The sequence below is a fragment of the Taudactylus pleione genome, unplaced genomic scaffold, assembly GCF_031769625.1.
Source record: "Taudactylus pleione unplaced genomic scaffold, aTauple2 ptg000451l, whole genome shotgun sequence".
NCBI classification, from domain to species: domain Eukaryota; kingdom Metazoa; phylum Chordata; class Amphibia; order Anura; family Myobatrachidae; genus Taudactylus; species Taudactylus pleione.
Window position 1 is genome coordinate 8,294,110 of NW_028284853.1, and position 18,072 is coordinate 8,312,181.

At 43.1% G+C, this 18,072-nt stretch overlaps 1 protein-coding gene across 6 annotated transcripts in view; it reads right to left on the bottom strand.

The window, feature by feature from the left end:
- Positions 1-681: 681 nt before the first annotated feature.
- Positions 682-18,072, bottom strand: part of TNRC6A (trinucleotide repeat containing adaptor 6A) — a 62,404-nt gene continuing 45,013 nt past the window's right edge. For all 6 annotated transcript variants that reach the window (XM_088448210.1, XM_088448209.1, XM_088448213.1 and 3 more), the window contains 12 exons: positions 15,156-15,284; positions 14,252-14,389; positions 13,808-13,897; positions 12,781-12,979; positions 12,496-12,627; positions 11,509-11,667; positions 9,785-9,925; positions 9,585-9,692; positions 8,810-9,031; positions 7,723-7,793; positions 7,497-7,636; positions 682-5,388 (listed from right to left, as the gene is read on the bottom strand). In XM_088448210.1, the coding sequence (XP_088304336.1) occupies positions 5,022-5,388; positions 7,497-7,636; positions 7,723-7,793; positions 8,810-9,031; positions 9,585-9,692; positions 9,785-9,925; positions 11,509-11,667; positions 12,496-12,627; positions 12,781-12,979; positions 13,808-13,897; positions 14,252-14,389; positions 15,156-15,284 (1,896 nt within the window). In that variant the 3' untranslated portion in view covers positions 682-5,021. The remainder of the gene's footprint in view (positions 5,389-7,496; positions 7,637-7,722; positions 7,794-8,809; positions 9,032-9,584; positions 9,693-9,784; positions 9,926-11,508; positions 11,668-12,495; positions 12,628-12,780; positions 12,980-13,807; positions 13,898-14,251; positions 14,390-15,155; positions 15,285-18,072) is intronic.

Consider the following 18,072-nt stretch of genomic DNA (forward strand, 5'->3'; position numbering starts at 1 on the left):
GTTCACCCAGCTGCAGGCAGCACTAATGCAAGCCTATTGTCACCACCCCTGACTTCCAATGGCAGTGCAGACTGATGACTTTTGCTGCAGATTGGGAGCAATACTTAAGGTGCATATCCCCACTACACGTGAGTGGTACGACTGTACGATTACAACATTGTAATAGTTAATCATCCTGTGCAGTGGATAATGTGCCCACACTGAACGATCACATCAGGTTTGCCTGCATGTTCAGGCGATGAGCGCGCATCGCTGGTCGTTGCCGGCATAATTACTGCACGATTAATGAGCAATTGAACGATAACAATGTCATAATCGCTCATTTTTCTTGTGTAGTGGATACGCGCCTTTAGCCAAGTGGAAACAGATGGGCTGTAGCACCCTATCACATTCCTCTCCCAAAAACTAGTGGACGAGGAGATTGCTTAGGCTACCATCAAAAAAGGAGTGGCTTTTCATCTGGGCACTCAATAAGCTCCAGCTGTACGGACAGGAGTTCTTGCCCATAATCATCTAACTACACAGGCCTGCATGAGAATTAACGAATTGCGTTGAAGCCTGGCTCCAGTCTTAAAACTTTTCTAAATGTCACAGAGTTGGAACCACAGGAACACAAACTCTACCAGCAAGCAGGAGCTCAACATGAATTGAAACAGCCACTCAAAAGCACAGGAGGCAGAATTTAAGAGCAAACATACTTTATTTATTACATTACAAGCTTCATAAAACAAAAATAAAACAGGAAGCATTCAAGCATTTGAACAATACAATAAGATGCTGTAAAAGAAAAACGCTCCATTCAAGTGTTTGGAGGGCAGCTAAACATTGAGATACTTTATACCTTCGCCTGGGAAGTGTCACAAAGCTAGCTTTGGTTTATTTTATTTTTTTATTTTTATTATTTTGTTACTTGTAATCGAGCCCCACAAAGTGTGAGAGACACCTGAATACGATTTTTCACAAGCCTCCTCTACACACGTTAGTCTTTTTTTTTTTTTTTATTAGGGGAGTGTTCCTACAACACAATGCGTAGTAATACCATGCAGGATACACCTCCCCACCACCTTCAATAGCATCAGGGCCGGGATTCACTACAGTACTGTTTGAAATAAGTTACAGATAAAGTGTTTATTTTATTGAAATACAGAAGGCTGACTTGAAATGACCTTACAAGGAACACAGCGCACTCATTGGCAGATCAGACCTCTTTGTCTAGATACAAAATTAAAAAAAAAAAAAAACACTACTGTGCTGGTAAGCACCGGAAGGGAAAAGCAGGACAAATGTGCTAAATATAAACAAAATAAAATGCTATTTAGTCACTGCTGGGTTGTTCTTTAACTGAGGTATAAAGGCAGTAAAAGCGTACTCAAGTGTTAATATCAAATATCATTTCCAAGCGGCTGTGTCCTGTATATTTTTCAAGTTACAAGTTTAGTGCAGGATAGTACATTTAGGAACATATTCTGGCAGCATCCTCTTAGTGTAACCGTCACTTACACGTCGCGGCAGACATTCTGTGGCTGGCCCTTCAATTCAATGAGAATTTAAGGCATTGTCTAAAGCCCCTCATTGTCACTGGATTTAGTTACTGAATAGGGTGAATTCAGCTCACAATATGGCTGCCTTACTACGTGAAGGTGACGGACCTCTTAAAAGGATTTCCCAGATAGTCTAAGGCTATATTGTTTATATACCAGGAACAAACGCTGAACTGTTTGCCTCACACAACATTACAAATATTACACTTCTCCTCTGATTATTCAACACATTTCACACGATGAAATACAGTCCAAGCATATTTAAAAAGGTTTATATTTTTTCAGACTGCATTAAAAAATAAAAAAAAAAAAGCTTCCAAATTAAGTCACAAGGAGAAAAACAAACTAACTATTGAAGGCTAAGCAGCGAAAACATACATGGTTTACTAATCTCTTAAACTTCATCAATCAAAAAGGAAAAAAAAAAAATTGTAAAATGTACAATCATTTTCTATTTGTAAACAGTTAAAAAGCCACAAGTTGATTTGCATCAGATGACACAAAGCAATCAGAATCAAGGCAATGAGTAAATGGCAATATGTGCAGAATGTAACGGGCTCACCAAATTCATATTTGGGAAACAGAGCTGCACCAGTTTATGGGTAGGACCCTGGAATTGGTAGAAATATTAATGCACCTTGTTTAATATTCTTTTGCTATGTAATTAAATTATAAATAAGAAAAAATTAACTGGCGTGGTTATCCCAAATATCAATCTGTAAAACCCAAAGTTTATTTGTGCTCCTGCCGTCCCCATCATTAGTGGCTGGATCGTGTATGAAACTATCCTAGGAGGAGTTATATAATGTGAGCATATGCTGCTTTTGTGATTTAAAAATCAGTGGATCCTATTCTTGGTAGATGCTTGACTTAAAGTGCATAAATACAGAGGTGGCAGCCATTGTGCTAGCAGATCCAAAGGTCGCAAGAATCAGACCTGTCAATTCACATAGTAATGGCACAAGTTAAGGGAAAGCTTATAGGAGGCAGTCTCAGTGATATCACTGCTTCCTAATGATCTGATACGATGAATTCTCAGTAATGTCAATGCGTCCTAGTGAATGGATAGCCTGCATTCTCAGTGATGTTAAGCTTCCTAACAAATGGATAGGCTGCATTCAGTGATGCCGCCAAATCCTACTTAATGAACTGATGGGCTGCATTCATGGATACAAGTTCAGCCTACAAAATGGCTACCTCCCCTGTGTTCAGATATCAAATGTCCTTATTAAGACTTCCTTTTCATGCAAGCCCTTTCTAACCTATAGGTGTTGATATCATGGAGGGCTTTGATAGCTGACAGCCCGCAATTAAATCAACAGGAAAACACAGGGTATGAGAAATTACTGCTGTCATATTTAACAAAAAAAAATGTAAGGTTTAAAATCTGCACCTCCAGTAATGAGACCTATCAAATATGTTCACTTCACACTCCTCCTGCTGCAGATAAGCCCTGCAATGCATTACTGCTCAATCTATTCCTGGGCCTCTTGGGGAGGATAAATGAGGGGACATAACAGGAGCTGTACCCCTCCCAGAAGGGGAAAAACAAGATAAAATAACACAAAAGGGAGTAGAGGCAGGAGAGTAACTGCTGGTAACCCCTATTGTCCTCCCCCCAGAAGAATGTGCAGTGGAAGGGTTAAAGGTCAGGATTTATACCAATATTTTTACCCTTGTTCAGTTTTTGAATTCTTTGACCAAACAAGCAGAATACCATTTATGGCAACAACAAAATATGTAACTTGTTCCTTTGCAATTAAGTATTTGCAATCATTTACTTCTAAACATTACAAAAAAACCCCACTTTTTTTATATATTTTTTTGTTGTACAACACACAATAAATTGATCAACCCAGTACTCTGTTACAATGTGCATAAATGTGCATAGTTACTAAATAATTGGCTTTTTTTTAATTAAAAAAACATTAAAAAAAAAAAAAAAGACATTGCAGAACATTAATAAAACACTGTCACAAAGCAAAGACACAGCCACTTTAAGGAACAAACAAAAAAATATAAACTATCTGCAAATCTAGTCTACACACTAAAAAAAAAAAAAAAAAGACACAGCATCAAAGCAAAATGTTCTCTTGTCTTGGCTTTAGAAAGCATGGGGGGGGATTTTTTTGGCAGAGAAGAAAAGTCTTTGAGAAATGAGCACTGTTAGTGCGAAAATAAAAACTTGCATTTTATTTCTAGTGATTTTTTTTTTTTGTATACTGGGGAGAAGGGAAGTGTTACCTAACTTATTATTATTCCTGAGAGCCATGGTGTTTCCCCATTTTCATTAAGAACTCAGAATCACACACACAAAAAAAATAAAATTAAAATAAAAAGGACGCACACGAACAAACACGGTTTGACTCCCAGAGATAAAAGCATCCTCAGCACATTTTGAATTTTTTTTTTTCTTATATTTTTAAACTGATGGAAGAGTAAACATTTATTTTGGAGGGGGAAAAAATACCACCCTCCCAAACACAACAACAATGACCCTCCCAAAAAAAGAAAAAAAAAAAAAATGTAAACATGAGAGCCCTAGTAAAGGCGCCTCTGGGAAAAAAAAAAAAAAAAGCAAAGCCTCTGAAAGTGCTGCCCCCTACTGGCACATGTAGGGCGTATGTCACAGCTGTGGCCACTATTTTTTTTTTTTACATATATATTTTTTTTTACATTTTTATTTTATTATTTTTTTTTTAGTGTATATCATTTTTTTCTATTTTATTATTAAAACCATAGAGCGAAATTCTATTAGGTTTTAGTCATGAAAACCTGGTGCAACACTTTTTTTCCATTTTTTTTATTGTTTTTTTTATTTTAAAACTAAGTTTTAACCGTCAGTTTACTTTAACCCCTTTCAGCTCTGAAGTAGTCAGTAAATGCATTGCACTGCAAGGAGTCACTGAGCTTCATTAGAATCTGGAAGGCAGTTAACACTTTGTAATACCATAATAAGGTAGGTATAATCAAGGCATCTTAGAAATAACAAGCATTAAATCACTTATGTTTTGTTTGTTTTAAGTACACACTAGAGTAAACAGTTACACATTAGCTGTTTCCGGTAATTACGAAATTTAAAAAAAAAAAAAAAAAAAAAGTGTGAAGCACCATTCAGTGCAACAAGGAGGAAACAAATGAGCTAAGGGGGTACAGACTAGCTTGGACATAGAGCAGGGTAGGGACATGGAAAAATATAAAACTGGAATTTAAATACAACAAACAGCTAATTTTACGCAGTTATAATATGAATAGCACTAATGTGGAAGTGTAAATATAGACTTTTTTTCTATTTCACATTATATATTGGCCTGCATGATTCAAGTATTTCAAAATGATATGTTTTGGGCTAGAAGAAAAAAAAAAAAAAGGGTGGGGGGGTGGGTGGGAAGTGTGCAGTAGAGAGCAGTCTGCAATTTCACGCCAAAGTCCAGCCAGGGGCTGACCAGAAACAATTATCTAAGGTCACGTGTGACTAGGCTATATAGGCTCTCCATTTAAGTGATCGACAGAAAGGAAAGAGCCCACAGGTGATGGACAGCTAAAACCCCGGCTCTCACTGCTTGGGTTCCCCCATAGGCTTGTGGAATAGTTTGGGGTGCCCCAGAGAGAAGTGCCATGTAGATCTCCAGTGCCGGAGCCAGAAGGGCCGGGGCTATTCCAATGATTGATATCTCCGCGGTTAGAGATGCTGTGGGGACTATCCAAGGATCCTAGCCGGTTGTGCCCGGAGCCAAGGGACTGCCAGCCAGGTGAAGGGGTCATTGACTGGCCTTGTGCAAAGAAACGACTTATTTCCTCTTCACTGGCAAACTCTGCAAGGATAGTAGTGTTCCCTAAAACACACCTGTGAGGGGAATAGAGACAACACGGCAATGAAGACCAAAATATTTGGAGTGATGTCAAATGTGCATGTGGTGACACTGAGGTGGGGGGGGGGGGGGGGGGATGTATCAAAAGCGGTTTGCAAATTCCACATTTTCAGCAATTTTGCTGGACGTTTATAAAGCAGCACTGTTATTAAAAAGCCTGGCGTATTTTGCTTACAATATTACTGTGGTTTTAAAAACAGAACTCAATACATTTACTTCTAAGGCCGGTATCCTAATAGCCACGTAAATTTTTCTTGCAAAAAAAACCTGGACTTTTAACACTATTTTTGCCACCAATTATTATTGTGCTATCCAATTAGAGCCCTTTTTTTCCCGCGAGAAAAAAAAATTACCCGTTCTTGTCCAAATACACACAGGGTCCATGAAACCCAATTGCGTCAACAAAAGCGAGCCGATTTCACGGATTTTGTTTCACCTGCCTAGGGCAGGTTAAACACAATCCCCGACAAGTGCTGGCTTCCGGAACTAATTGGATAGCCCCCGCCCAGATCAATTAGCTGCGGCATATTACTATGGCTAATAGGATACCGGCCTATAAGTGTAAATACCACATGTTCTGGTAACAGTGCTAAATGTGTGTTGGGTGTTATTAGGTGTGGAGACAGGGCCGGCTCTTCCACTAGGCAAGCTTAGGCAGCTTCCTAGGGGCACCGGCCACTAGAGGACGCTTCTCAGTCCGCCTACGGAGGGTGCAGGAGGTGCGGTTGCTATGGGACCCAGCGATCGCACCCCCTGCAACCTCCATTTGCGGGCGCCCGCTTATATTGTTACCAGCGGGCGCCCGGCTCCTCTCTCCCTCCCTCCAACCACCCCCGGCGCCAGTGGCTTCCGGGTCCTTCAGTGCACTATGGGAGTGATGTCATGACGTCACTCCCATAGTTCAGAGGAGCGGGCGCCGGGGACGGATGGCTACAGGCTCTGGAGCGGAGTTTAAAGGGAAGTATTTTTTTTATTTTATTTTTGTGTATGTTTGTACGCGGGGGGTGGGGGCTTACTACAGGGGGCACTGCAAGGGCGCATTACTCCTGGGGGGCACTGCAAGGGCGCATTACTCCTGGGGGGCACTGCAAGGGCGCATTACTCCTGGGGGGCACTGCAAGGGCGCATTACTCCTGGGGGGCACTGCAAGGGCGCATTACTCCTGGGGGGCACTGCAAGGGCGCATTACTCCTGGGGGGCACTGCAAGGGCGCATTACTCCTGGGGGGCACTGCAAGGGCGCATTACTCCTGGGGGGCACTGCAAGGACGCATTACTCCTGGGGGGCACTGCAGGGAGCATTACAACTGGGGGCACTGCAGGGAGCATTACAACTGGGGGCACTGCAGGGAGCATTACAACTGGGGGCACTGCAGGGAGCATTACAACTGGGGGCACTGCAGGGAGCATTACAACTGGGGGCACTGCAGGGAGCATTACAACTGGGGGCACTGCAGGGAGCATTACAACTGGGGGCACTGCAGGGAGCATTACAACTGGGGGCACTGCAGGGAGCATTACAACTGGGGCACTGCAGGGAGCATTACAACTGGGGCACTGCAGGGAGCATTACAACTGGGGGCACTGCAGGTAGCATTACAACTGGGGGCACTGCAGGGAGCATTACAACTGGGGGCACTGCAGGGAGCATTACAACTGGGGGTACTACAGATGCCCTTACTACTGGGGGCACTGCAGGGGGAATCATCCCTTTAATTGGGGTCATGTGAATATTTTTAGGGCGCTGTGCATGTGTCTGTGAGCTGGGCGGAGGGTTTGGGGGAAACCAGGGGCGGCATTGTGAACCTTTGCCTAGGGCGCCCTGAAACCCTGCACCGGCCCTGGGTGGAGATATGAGAGGATAGGACCCAGGGGCTACATGGGAAATACTTGTATACCAACAGTGCACCAATATAGGAACAGTTTTATGTCTGGGTCTGTTCAGCTACCAGCAGGCTAGAAAAATACATTGGTGGAGATCAGCATGGCTCACTCTCCTGCCTTACAGAACCCTTGAATGCAATGCGCCAGTTAAGACCTAGAGCAATGAGTCAATGCAGACAAAGCCGGAGACCAACACTTACATGTGAAGAGACTTTTGTGCCTTTACTACCTCTTCCTTGGAACTGTAACGGACCAGAGCAGTACCATGGGGCAGGTTCAGGTGGAATGTAATCAGAGGCCCGTGCTGCATGCACAAAGTACGCAGGGTGGAGCCATCGATCTGGGGACAGATACCGGAAGCGTGAGTGCAGGAATATCTTATAACGGATTGCGCTAAATTACGATCATAAGAAACCGCCTACTCACTTGAGGTGTTAGGTTTTTCAAAACCAGCCAATTCGTTATTCTCCCTGAGCTGTTTTCACTCCAAGTGGAACCTGAAAACGTCAAAAACTGTATTAAAAACTGAACTAACCAGTCATCAGGTGGAAATGCCTCCAATTAGAACTCAACAGCACTGACAGCCATGTATAGGACCCATATTACGCACTGGACCTTATACTGAGTTAGTCGTCAAAGCAAAAAAACACATGTTGCACTGCAGATGGGTCATATAACAGATTTTTGTAGTTGGGAAGGGCAGATCCTAGCTTAAATCTATATTTCAGTGTAGTAACAAAGCCACCTGGTATTTGCTCACTACATATAAAAGCTGCTAGTATTTTCTCTGCATGCAAAGAAAAAAACAAAAAACAAAAAACCTTTTGCATTGCTACATGATTCCTTGAGCAGATTTCACCTTTACTTGCTTTTACACCTAACTCTGAATAAGGCCCATTTATCCATTCTAACCTATATGGTTAGTTACAGACACTACACGTACTAAGAAGGAAAGGTGGGTAAAAATATTTTCCACAGGTTAAAATACAGTAATCAACTTTACCTTTCCTTTCTCTGCTATAAAATAGCAATATCTCACCGAAATGACAATCATCCCTTATGCGCAGATCCTTAAATTTGGCGCTATGAATATCTGATGGTGCGGGTTTGGTGTGTCGACATGCAGACATGCTCAAAATGCTGAGACGACAGGTCAACAGTACTATTTAGCCTAAAACTTACCCTAACCTGCAGCCTAACCCTAATTGCATAGGTCAATATTGTTACTGCCAACATTCGCAATGGCGACATTAAAACATGTTGACATCTAGACTGGAAACCGGTGGTGCCATATAAATATTTTATCTTGCAACCTTTGCTCAATATCCTAGAAGTAGGACAACTATTAATCTTGAGTGGACATAAGTATTCCTTTGGAATTTAAGAGCTTTAGTTGTATCTCCTTTTCCAATTTTTCTCTGATTGCAATATCCGATTTTACCACCAGGAGGCAGCAAAGTGCACTAAATCTGCTTCATGGCAGAGCAGCATTCCAATGAGGCGTTGTTTTTACCTGGCGTGTATCTGGAGTCAGAAGATCCCCACCCGCTACCTAGGCGCAGGGAGGTGTTATCCCAGGAGGATAAAGGTGGTTTCTGACCGGTAAGCCCTGGGGGAGGCCTGGACGGAGCACTGATGTTTTTAGATGGCAACGGGACTTTCCACAGCTCATGAGCCAGGGAGGTGTTATTGACAGAACCAGGAGACCACGTTGGTTTGGGATCACTGTTTCTAACTGTAAAGAACAAAGTTAATGCTTTAGTGGAAATTCTATACGTGTGGCCATACTTCATACGCTCGGCCATTCAATTCGCTAGACAATTAAAAGTATATAGCAAATGTTTACAGATCAGATAAAGGGTTAAGAAATGCAGAGGGGTAAAAGAATAGTGGACATAATTAAGGAGAACAGTTCAGGAATATCATTCAACTAATACACATCTGTTGATACATTGTCATCTACAGACAGGAAGAAGCCATTACAAAAGGCTAAAAGTAATATTCATGAGAATGCAACCTACGGACGTGCTGGTGACATCGAGGTGAAAGTCAACCCGGCCACTAGAAACCAGTGACAACAATGAGGCACTACTAATGTAGCCAAGCTGGTCATGAGATCACTAGTTACATCCCTGAGCATCAAAAGTGGCCCAGTCAGGTGACCAGGAACTTCTGATGCCATTGACCACAGTCTCATGGATACTCATGCAATCATTAGAAAAGGGTCACAGATGATAATGTTCTCCTGAGGCATCCATGCACTGGAAGTTGTACCGATAGCGCTGTACCTGAAGTGCTTTGTGCGGTACTGCTGTGGGAGACATTATAGTTGGAGGCACGAATGGATGACCAGGCACTATTTGAAGGCAGCGTGGTGTTCAGAGATGAGGATGACCCTGAGAAGTAAGGAGAAGTATTTCAGTGAAGGCCAAAAGACAGACCCCCTTTGCAGGTCCCACATACAAAAGACAGGATCGGGGGTACTCACCACTATTTCTGTCCCTGAGGTGGTCCACACCCCGCACAGTATTAATCGACATATTATTGATGACACTGCCAGGAGTAACATACGGGTCAGTTTCTGGGTCAATGTTTGGATAGCCTTTCCATGGCTCACCAGGACGAAATTCTGCAAAACAAAAGCATTGGAGCACTTAGCAAACATTCCCACAGGAGAGATGACAAAACACCCATTACATGAGCTGTATTACAATAATCCAGCATTAGAACCCCACTCCTTAGTGTCACATACGTCCCGGGTAATAACAGGCTACGTCAGGCCAAGTACACACTGGATGTAGTAATCATTCTTTTATACCCATGTCTGATACATATTGAAGATTGTATGGTTTTCCATGTCTGTTCTTACTGTACAATGCCATATATTATTGGAATCTGGTTTCTGTGTATTCTGTTTCTTTTTTTTGAAAATAATCAATAAAAAGATGCTACAAAAAAAAAAAAATAAAAGTGTACATTTGACAGACATTTAAATGCTTTGAGTGTGCACTCTAGGAGGGAGTAAAAATAGTGCAAATAAAAACAAAAATATCCCGTCTCTCTTAGAACAATGATTTGTGTTTTCATACCGGTTTCCAATACTTGCAATAAAGATCAGTTAAATGCATCATTTTTTTGCCCAGTGGGTACATAGCTATTCGTTGGTCCAATAGGGGTAGCTGAATATTTTCAGTACAGAGCTACCTGCAAGTACACATCTTACTGCGAGTTTAACCACCCAAATATACTTCATTATACCCAAGGAGCAGACATTAGGAATATTCAGTATGACAATAATAAAAACATTAAACACAGCATGTAACATAATAAAGGGAAACTTTGCTAACAGTCCTAAAGCTCTATATAAGGGTTGGGCACGGCATCCCGACAGTCATAATCCCAACAGAATTAGTTAAGTAACCTAACCTTCCCCGTAACCCACCTTTCCGGCAGCCCAACCTCCCCCCCACCCCCACAGCCTAACCTAACAGTCCTCCTAGAGCCTAACCGGAACTCCTAAACTAACACTTACCATTGGGATGTCAGCGAACGGGATTCTGGAGTGACCGCCGGGATGCTGACTACATCCCCCTAATAAAGACATGGGTGTACAATACAAGGCTATTCCCTCCTGAATAGCCCAAGGGATGGAGAACAGTGCTGACATACACTGCAGTGACACAGTAATGCTGATCCCCCACTGACACAAGAGCGCTGCATAGCTCCTGATAGTAAATCATTAAAGTGAAAGGGGAATGCTGCTATGGAAGGGATTTAGTCATTTTCAACACTGGGCATCCATCGTGGGACCAGTGGTCTCCTTCCTGCAGTATGACCGCCCAGTTACTACTGCAAAATGTCTCATACTACGGATAAAAAAAAAAAAGAGATAGGAAGCTACTGACAGCACTACTGCTGTGTACTGTACAGACAGGAGTCCAAAGAGAGAGGACCAAGTCAAACTGCATACAAAAGGGGGCAGGGGTGCACAGATTCTATAAAAGCATGGGACAAACCCCCGTTGTGTGGAATAAAATGCTCACTGTATAATAAAGTGAATTTGGCAGAAGGAGGGTCTTAAAAGATAAGCCTAGGCTGAAGGTGCAGTCAAGGTCTACAGTGAACATGACCAGTGTCGCAAAAACACCTGAAGACCCGCTTAAAATAAGGCCTAAAAGCAAAGACTTGTAAAAGCAGAAGAAGATCTCTCACCTGGTGGCCAGTTGACACTGCTGGAGCCATTTGGCGATTTGGCACTAGGCCAGCCATCCCCTATAGATCCTGGAGGGCTGGAGGGAGAGTTACTGCTGTTCATGAAGTCGTAAGAACCAAATGGAGAATCTTCAGGCCTAAAGCCACTTGAAATAGCACCTGCGCAGACAGTAAAATCTAAGATTGGCCAACCATAATACACATTAGCAGAGATGATTAGAGATTGGGGTATACAGACCAAAACACACATACTAATTTAATTGAAATCTTTACTGTTCATTTCCAAAGTGCTTTGGGGTTTACAGGAGAACCAGAGATTACATATAACAAATCGTTGTAAATAAATAAAAACATCTATAATGGTCTTTATAATATTTAAATTATATTGTTTAGCTCCTCCATGGGCGTGGAAAGAGTTTTAGCCTTAATTCTTATCAAACCAATAAATCTTAAAAGCTTAGACAGCCAATTTCTCTTGCGTTTTCTCGGTTTGCCCGGTTGTGGCTTGCTGGAGCACAGCAACACCCACGCCGCAACCTGCCTTGAAAAGGCCACCACCAGTTGTTTGACATGCTAGATTCTAGCTGCTGGAGACCAATCACTGTTGAGCTTCGTTCCTGTCTGCCACTGAAAAAACCAATTAGAGCTTAGAAGAGGCGATCGACGGCCAAGTTAGGTTGTCGTTACACTGTGCCTTGTACTAAACTACACATTGCTGTGTGTATTTTGCTTACACTAGAGACACGATATTCTAAATTAGCGCAGGGCTTTGTTTATGTATTTTGGTTATGGCAATTGTAAGGTCAAGACCCCTCTTAGCTTTTTAATTTGCAGCATTTTTGCTTGTTTCGTTTCTATGTTACTATGGACACGTGTTAGCTATCCATCCCTTTCCTTGGCACTAGTATCAGGCAATGTCCTTTGTCACAAAGCAACACCATCGCCAGCAGACGTTCTATCAGTGCGTAACGGATTGAAGGACCATACCATGTTTACTGGAATTCTGGTCCAGTGAAGTATTAGGAGACATGCTGTCAACTGTAGTCCATTTTCTCAGACGGGACTGTGGTTCTTTCATACCTCCAAGTTCCATATTTACATTCAAGTTTGAGTTCAAGCCTGGAAACAAAAAAACAGAAGGTCCTTTGCAAAAGCAGGAAAATGGTGGAGGACAGACTACAACCCAACGCGCTTACACTACAGCAGGAAACAATGAATACATCCATCATCAATATAAAAGTACGAGCAAGGAGTAAATTGAGAAAAACCCACCTAATGAAAAGCCATTGAAAGCATTGATGGGTGAAGGAACTTTTGGAAGTTCTGGGGTTGAATGAGGCATAACATTATCTAGGTAAGACTTCATAGGAGGCTGATGAAGCATCCCTTGTTGGGAAGGAGGGATAGCTTGCTTCATCAGAAGACTGGGATCGAGCTGGCGGGACTGTTGCTGCATACCGAGGGACCGGGCCTTGAATGGAGTAGAGAGATGGCGTATTAATGACAACATGTAGGCACAGCCCTGCCCCGCTGAAATGTCACAATGAAAGCAGTTTAGTCATCTCAGTCAGGGTACTTTTAGTGCAAGATTAAGACATCCTAATCAAATTGTCATTTTCTTTCACACTTCTATGTAAAAATAAGTAGAAATGATCACTACAGAGCATAATCTGAAGTGGGATCACTTAATAGCATATTTTCCGAACTTTGTAAAAAATGACTTATTAGAAACATCGCTCCAAACATTTCATTTAACCCCCTTTCTGTGCTCACTAGTACAAGCATCATTGCTATATATAAGTAGTATTCCGGCGGCATGCACTGCACGTCTGAGATGTTATCACACAGACACAAACACACATATGTACATACATGTAACAAAGATGTACACTAGACACTATAAGATGTATTGGACGCCAGGATTGTTGAAATTCTATATTCTCTGGTCAGTCACAGAAAATGATCTATAGCAGGGGTGGTGTACAACATGCGGCCCTCCAGCTGCTGTGGAACTACACAACCAAGCATGTCCTGCCACAATTTTAGCATGCCCTAATAGCAATACTGCAGGGCAGGGCATGCTGGTATGTTTAGTTCCACATCAGCTGGAAGGCAGCATGTTAAATACCTCTGATCTAGAGGTAGAAGGGGTGAGATTGCAAGTGGGTACCAGTAAATATTTAGTTGAGCTGGCAACTTTAAAAGTTATCCGCACTAATGACTGATTCACAGTCTTATTAACTCAGACTTATCGCACGGATTGGGAAACAAGTATTCAAATTGGCATGTTTAATCATACCTGCTGTTCCTGCTGCTGGCGCCCCCCAGGGGGCATTCCTCCCCTCTGGTTCGGCACCTTCTGCTGCTGCTGCTGTTGGGCCAATAACCGCTGTAAAAGATCATTTTATTTAACACAGCAAGAAAATGAATTTCTAATAGCCAAAGCATTAGAATTGATATGAATGAGCTCCATCCAGCGCGTATTTTAAACATACTAAACGTTTTCACTTGTTAACAAGCACAAAGAACCAGCAAAACGCAGTCAATTTGTGACCTTACGCCAAATTCAAGCGAAGAACACTATTCACTCCTAACCCTTTGCCAACATTAGACTTGCGCTCAATTCCTGTTTCCAAGAGGGCGGACAGACAACACAAGCCCCTTGGCGGCACATGAGTCTTACAACATGATGCGCATGACCAATGGAGTCATTCATAAGTCTCATCAGAGCTAGACGACTTACTTGTAGCTGGGAGATTTGAGAGAGCTGCGAGAGCTGCGAAAGGTGTGAGAGTTGATTCAACATGGCTACTTGCTGGGGACCGAACAGTGAATTCAGGCCCGCGTTGTTAGGCGGATACTTCATCAAGGAAGGAGGGACCTGATAAAGAATCATACACAGGATAAATGTCTGCGTGGGAGGAGTTACCAACACCAGCACAAACGTCAGTATACACACAAGCGTCACAATCAAAGTCACGTGACATCACTAGTTCTAGACTTCGGTTCCATCTTGCCACAATAGCTGAATAATAAAATGGGATATGGAACTTCTTTTTGCATATACACATGCGGAAGCTATAATAGGTCTTTATGTTTAGTCAAGTACTGACATTAGGTGGTCTTTAAAAAAAAAACATCCATTGGTAAAATCATTTACAAACATTATACAGGTTTCATCTTTGGTCACAGTTAATATAGCGTAACATTTGAACCCAACAGATTCTCTGGTGCCGATATAGTCTGCAAATTTACCAGCCGGTTATTAAGCATTATATCTAATCAGTCACATATTGCAGGGCGTAAGGGTTCAAATAGAATGCCAACACGGATCATTATCTGATCGGGATCATTCAGAGACTGCCGCTAAACACAATGCAGATGAAAGCTGTGGCCAGGGCCTGGCTGCACTGGAACATGCCCTGTATGACCCCAGTCACACAACCAGAGCAGGGAACATTTAGATCAGTCGGATGTGGCCATTCGCATATGTACATGGTGGGTCAGGCATAATGGAGATCTGGCCACTGGGTGTTTAATAGAAACTTCCCTAATGTTAACGCTGTGCACTGATGGGCTGTTAAAGACAAAGCTATTGTATATTTTATTAAAGGAAACAATCTAGAGTCTTCAGTAGTAAAACATACCTGAGGGGGCATTATATTAGGAGGCACTTGCGCACGGAGATTAGACTGAGATGAGTTGAGTGCTTGAGGATGCTGTGTGGCCCGAGCTTGTGCTGCGTTGCCAACGCCATACATGTTGGGATTACCATTCTGTGCACAGAGATGACAACTGTTGAGTGGATGGCACATATTTCTAATACAGCTGGTGCATTTGCAACGTTTTACCATTAAAGGGATATTCCCAATTTAAGTAACCCATGTGGTGTGCTTCACACTATCATGTTCACCGATCAAACGGGCAGGGACTGAATCATAAATATAATTAAACAAAAATTGCCTTCGCTATATAGTAAAGTGTAATACTATATTTCTACAATCACTATTTATTTCTACAATCACTATTTGAATCTCATTAGGTATAAAGTTATGCCAACACTTTGCACAGCATAGATGCCATATATAAAACACACAGTAAAATATATTTTTTTTAAAGCCTGATACAACATCGGCAATTTGTGACCAACGTAAGTTTTGCCTCTGGTGGTACCTCTTCATTGCTAACGGAAGTAGTGATGAGGTGATCGGCAGGTAAGTCCTCCCCATCCTGGTGCCAGTCAGCAGGGAGGGCACACAAGCCAGTGTAATGCTGGCCATACACAGTAAGATTTTCTGTCTAACCATCCAACTGGTTGATTGGTTGGAATGAAAATCTGGTAAGGTATGACAGCAAATGACAATCAGCAATTTGCTCCCAAATGCCGGAAAATGGACAAAAACAGTTGTTTGAACAAATTGTTTAGATCAAACATTTAACAAACTTGTCTGACGTCCATTTTAATCTGTTTTCTGGCATTTAGGAGCAAATTGCTGATCATCAGTTACTCCCATACGTTACCAGATTTTCATTCCAACCAACCAACAAGTTGGATGGCTGGACAGAAAATCTTACAGTGTATGGCCAGCATTAGCCTCTGGTTAGGGCCTAGGACCTGCACTGTGTGCAGAGAACTGGGAGGCGGGGCAACACAGTAGCCTATAAAAAAAAAGCAAAGCACAGGCACACTGGAAAGGGGACCGTCCCCGTTACGGCAGTGGTCGGCTGTGTGCTGAGCCCTGGGGCAGGAGCAATAACAAAACAGCATAGTGCCTGCTTCCTGATTGGTTGCGGCACACAGACTCTGCAAGATGCCATGGAGTGGGGGGATAGAATGCTAGGTCAGCAAGGTGTCAAAGGAGCCCAGACAATAAGCGGTTTAAGAGCAAAAAGTAGTTGCCTAACTTTCCAGCAATTGGAGGATTGACTTTGGGAGGCAAGATCAAACTCTATTTATATGTTGGGCAGTACTTTCTGCCTCTGCTGTGGAAAAATAGTCGGAGCAACTCTTCAGGGATGCCTAGGCTTGAATTAGTGGCCTTGGCTGAACTTTTCTGGAAGGCGTCCTAAGTATCTTGGAAACGTGGTTCTGAATCCAGGAGTGAACGGGAACAAAATTTCAGATTCATTGATCTCGGTTCACCAAACTCTCTGGCTCGAGGCTTGGGAGACTATTGCAGATTCATAAAAAGTCATGAGTCAATGCCTTTTCCCAATGGTTTCTAGCTAGGTCTGGGTAAGATCATTAGCCAGGTCATGGGCGATTAGGTCAATTTACCAGCAGAAATGTGCCCTAAAGCCTGGAACTCTAGCTATTAGACCTTGACCATTGCCAGTAACGGAAAGAGTCAAGTGGGGATGGCAGCAATTTTACAAGCAATATGCATAATCAGCTTTCTTGACTGTATCTAGAAGCTGATGGATGGCAACAGCAACAAGTGCCATATTTCTTGCCACAGGGAATTTGATAATTATGCCTAGGCGTGGCTATCGGCAACATTGGGGTAGGTGGTGTTTGATTACTTCACGACAGCCCGGCAATGGTGGCACCAATGTGGGGCGCGCACCTGGGTGTCTTAGCATGTATTCAAAGATTTTCACTTTGTTATCCCTAAAGAAAACTTTCAAATAAAACTGAAATGTCGGAATTAAAGGGGACATAAGAATAATTAGAGTGTTGTAACTCCAGCGCCCCCTAGTGGATGAAGGAGAAAATTAGTATAAACAGAATATCATTGGAAAACGCCTTACAAAGGAATCAGGTTCAGGGTTCGCAAAATACGTGAAATAGCGCGTTTTTACGTGCTACAGCAACCTGGGGACCCAGTTTTAAAAACTGATCGGGTCCCACAGGACGCGCTGGCGCTGTGTGCGCTGCAGTAGCTGATCCATGCGCGTGGCATCTCCCCGGCCAATACCTGCATGGCGGCGTCTCCCTGGCCAATCCCTGCATGGCGGCGTCTGCCCGGCCAATCACCGCGCAGAATAATTGAGTCCCACACCAGCATGGAGGACTAAGCTGTTCCTTCCAGGAAGACGGGACTAGTCTCCCGGCAGACACCACACCATACCGCTGCAGCCAGCCAGATATTGTGGAAGATACTGCCCGAGAGCCACTATACGGAGCACCGGACTTAAGGTACCACCGCTACTAAATGACTATATATAGGATCGGGAGAGATGTGTCCTATCCATAGACCATCAGTATACTTTACAGTTTACATCACAGGGCAGTAGGAGGGAGCAGCCGGAGGACTGATAACTATATCAATTGTACCCCATGTGCTGTCTATCCTTACCCCCTCCCTACCCTCAGTACTGCCCCAGCTGCAATGCTAACCCCTCCCTAACCCAAGCACTGCCTGCCCCTAACCCCCTCCTTGCCCTCTAGTACTGCCCTAGTTATCTACCCTAACCCCAGTATTGCCTGCCCCTAACCTCTTCCTTGCCCCCAGTACTGCCCTAGCCGCTAACAACTCATTCCCCTCTCTACCTCCCATACTGCCCAAGCTGCTATCTACACTTGCCCCCTCTCTACCCCCAGTGCTGCTATCCTCAACCATC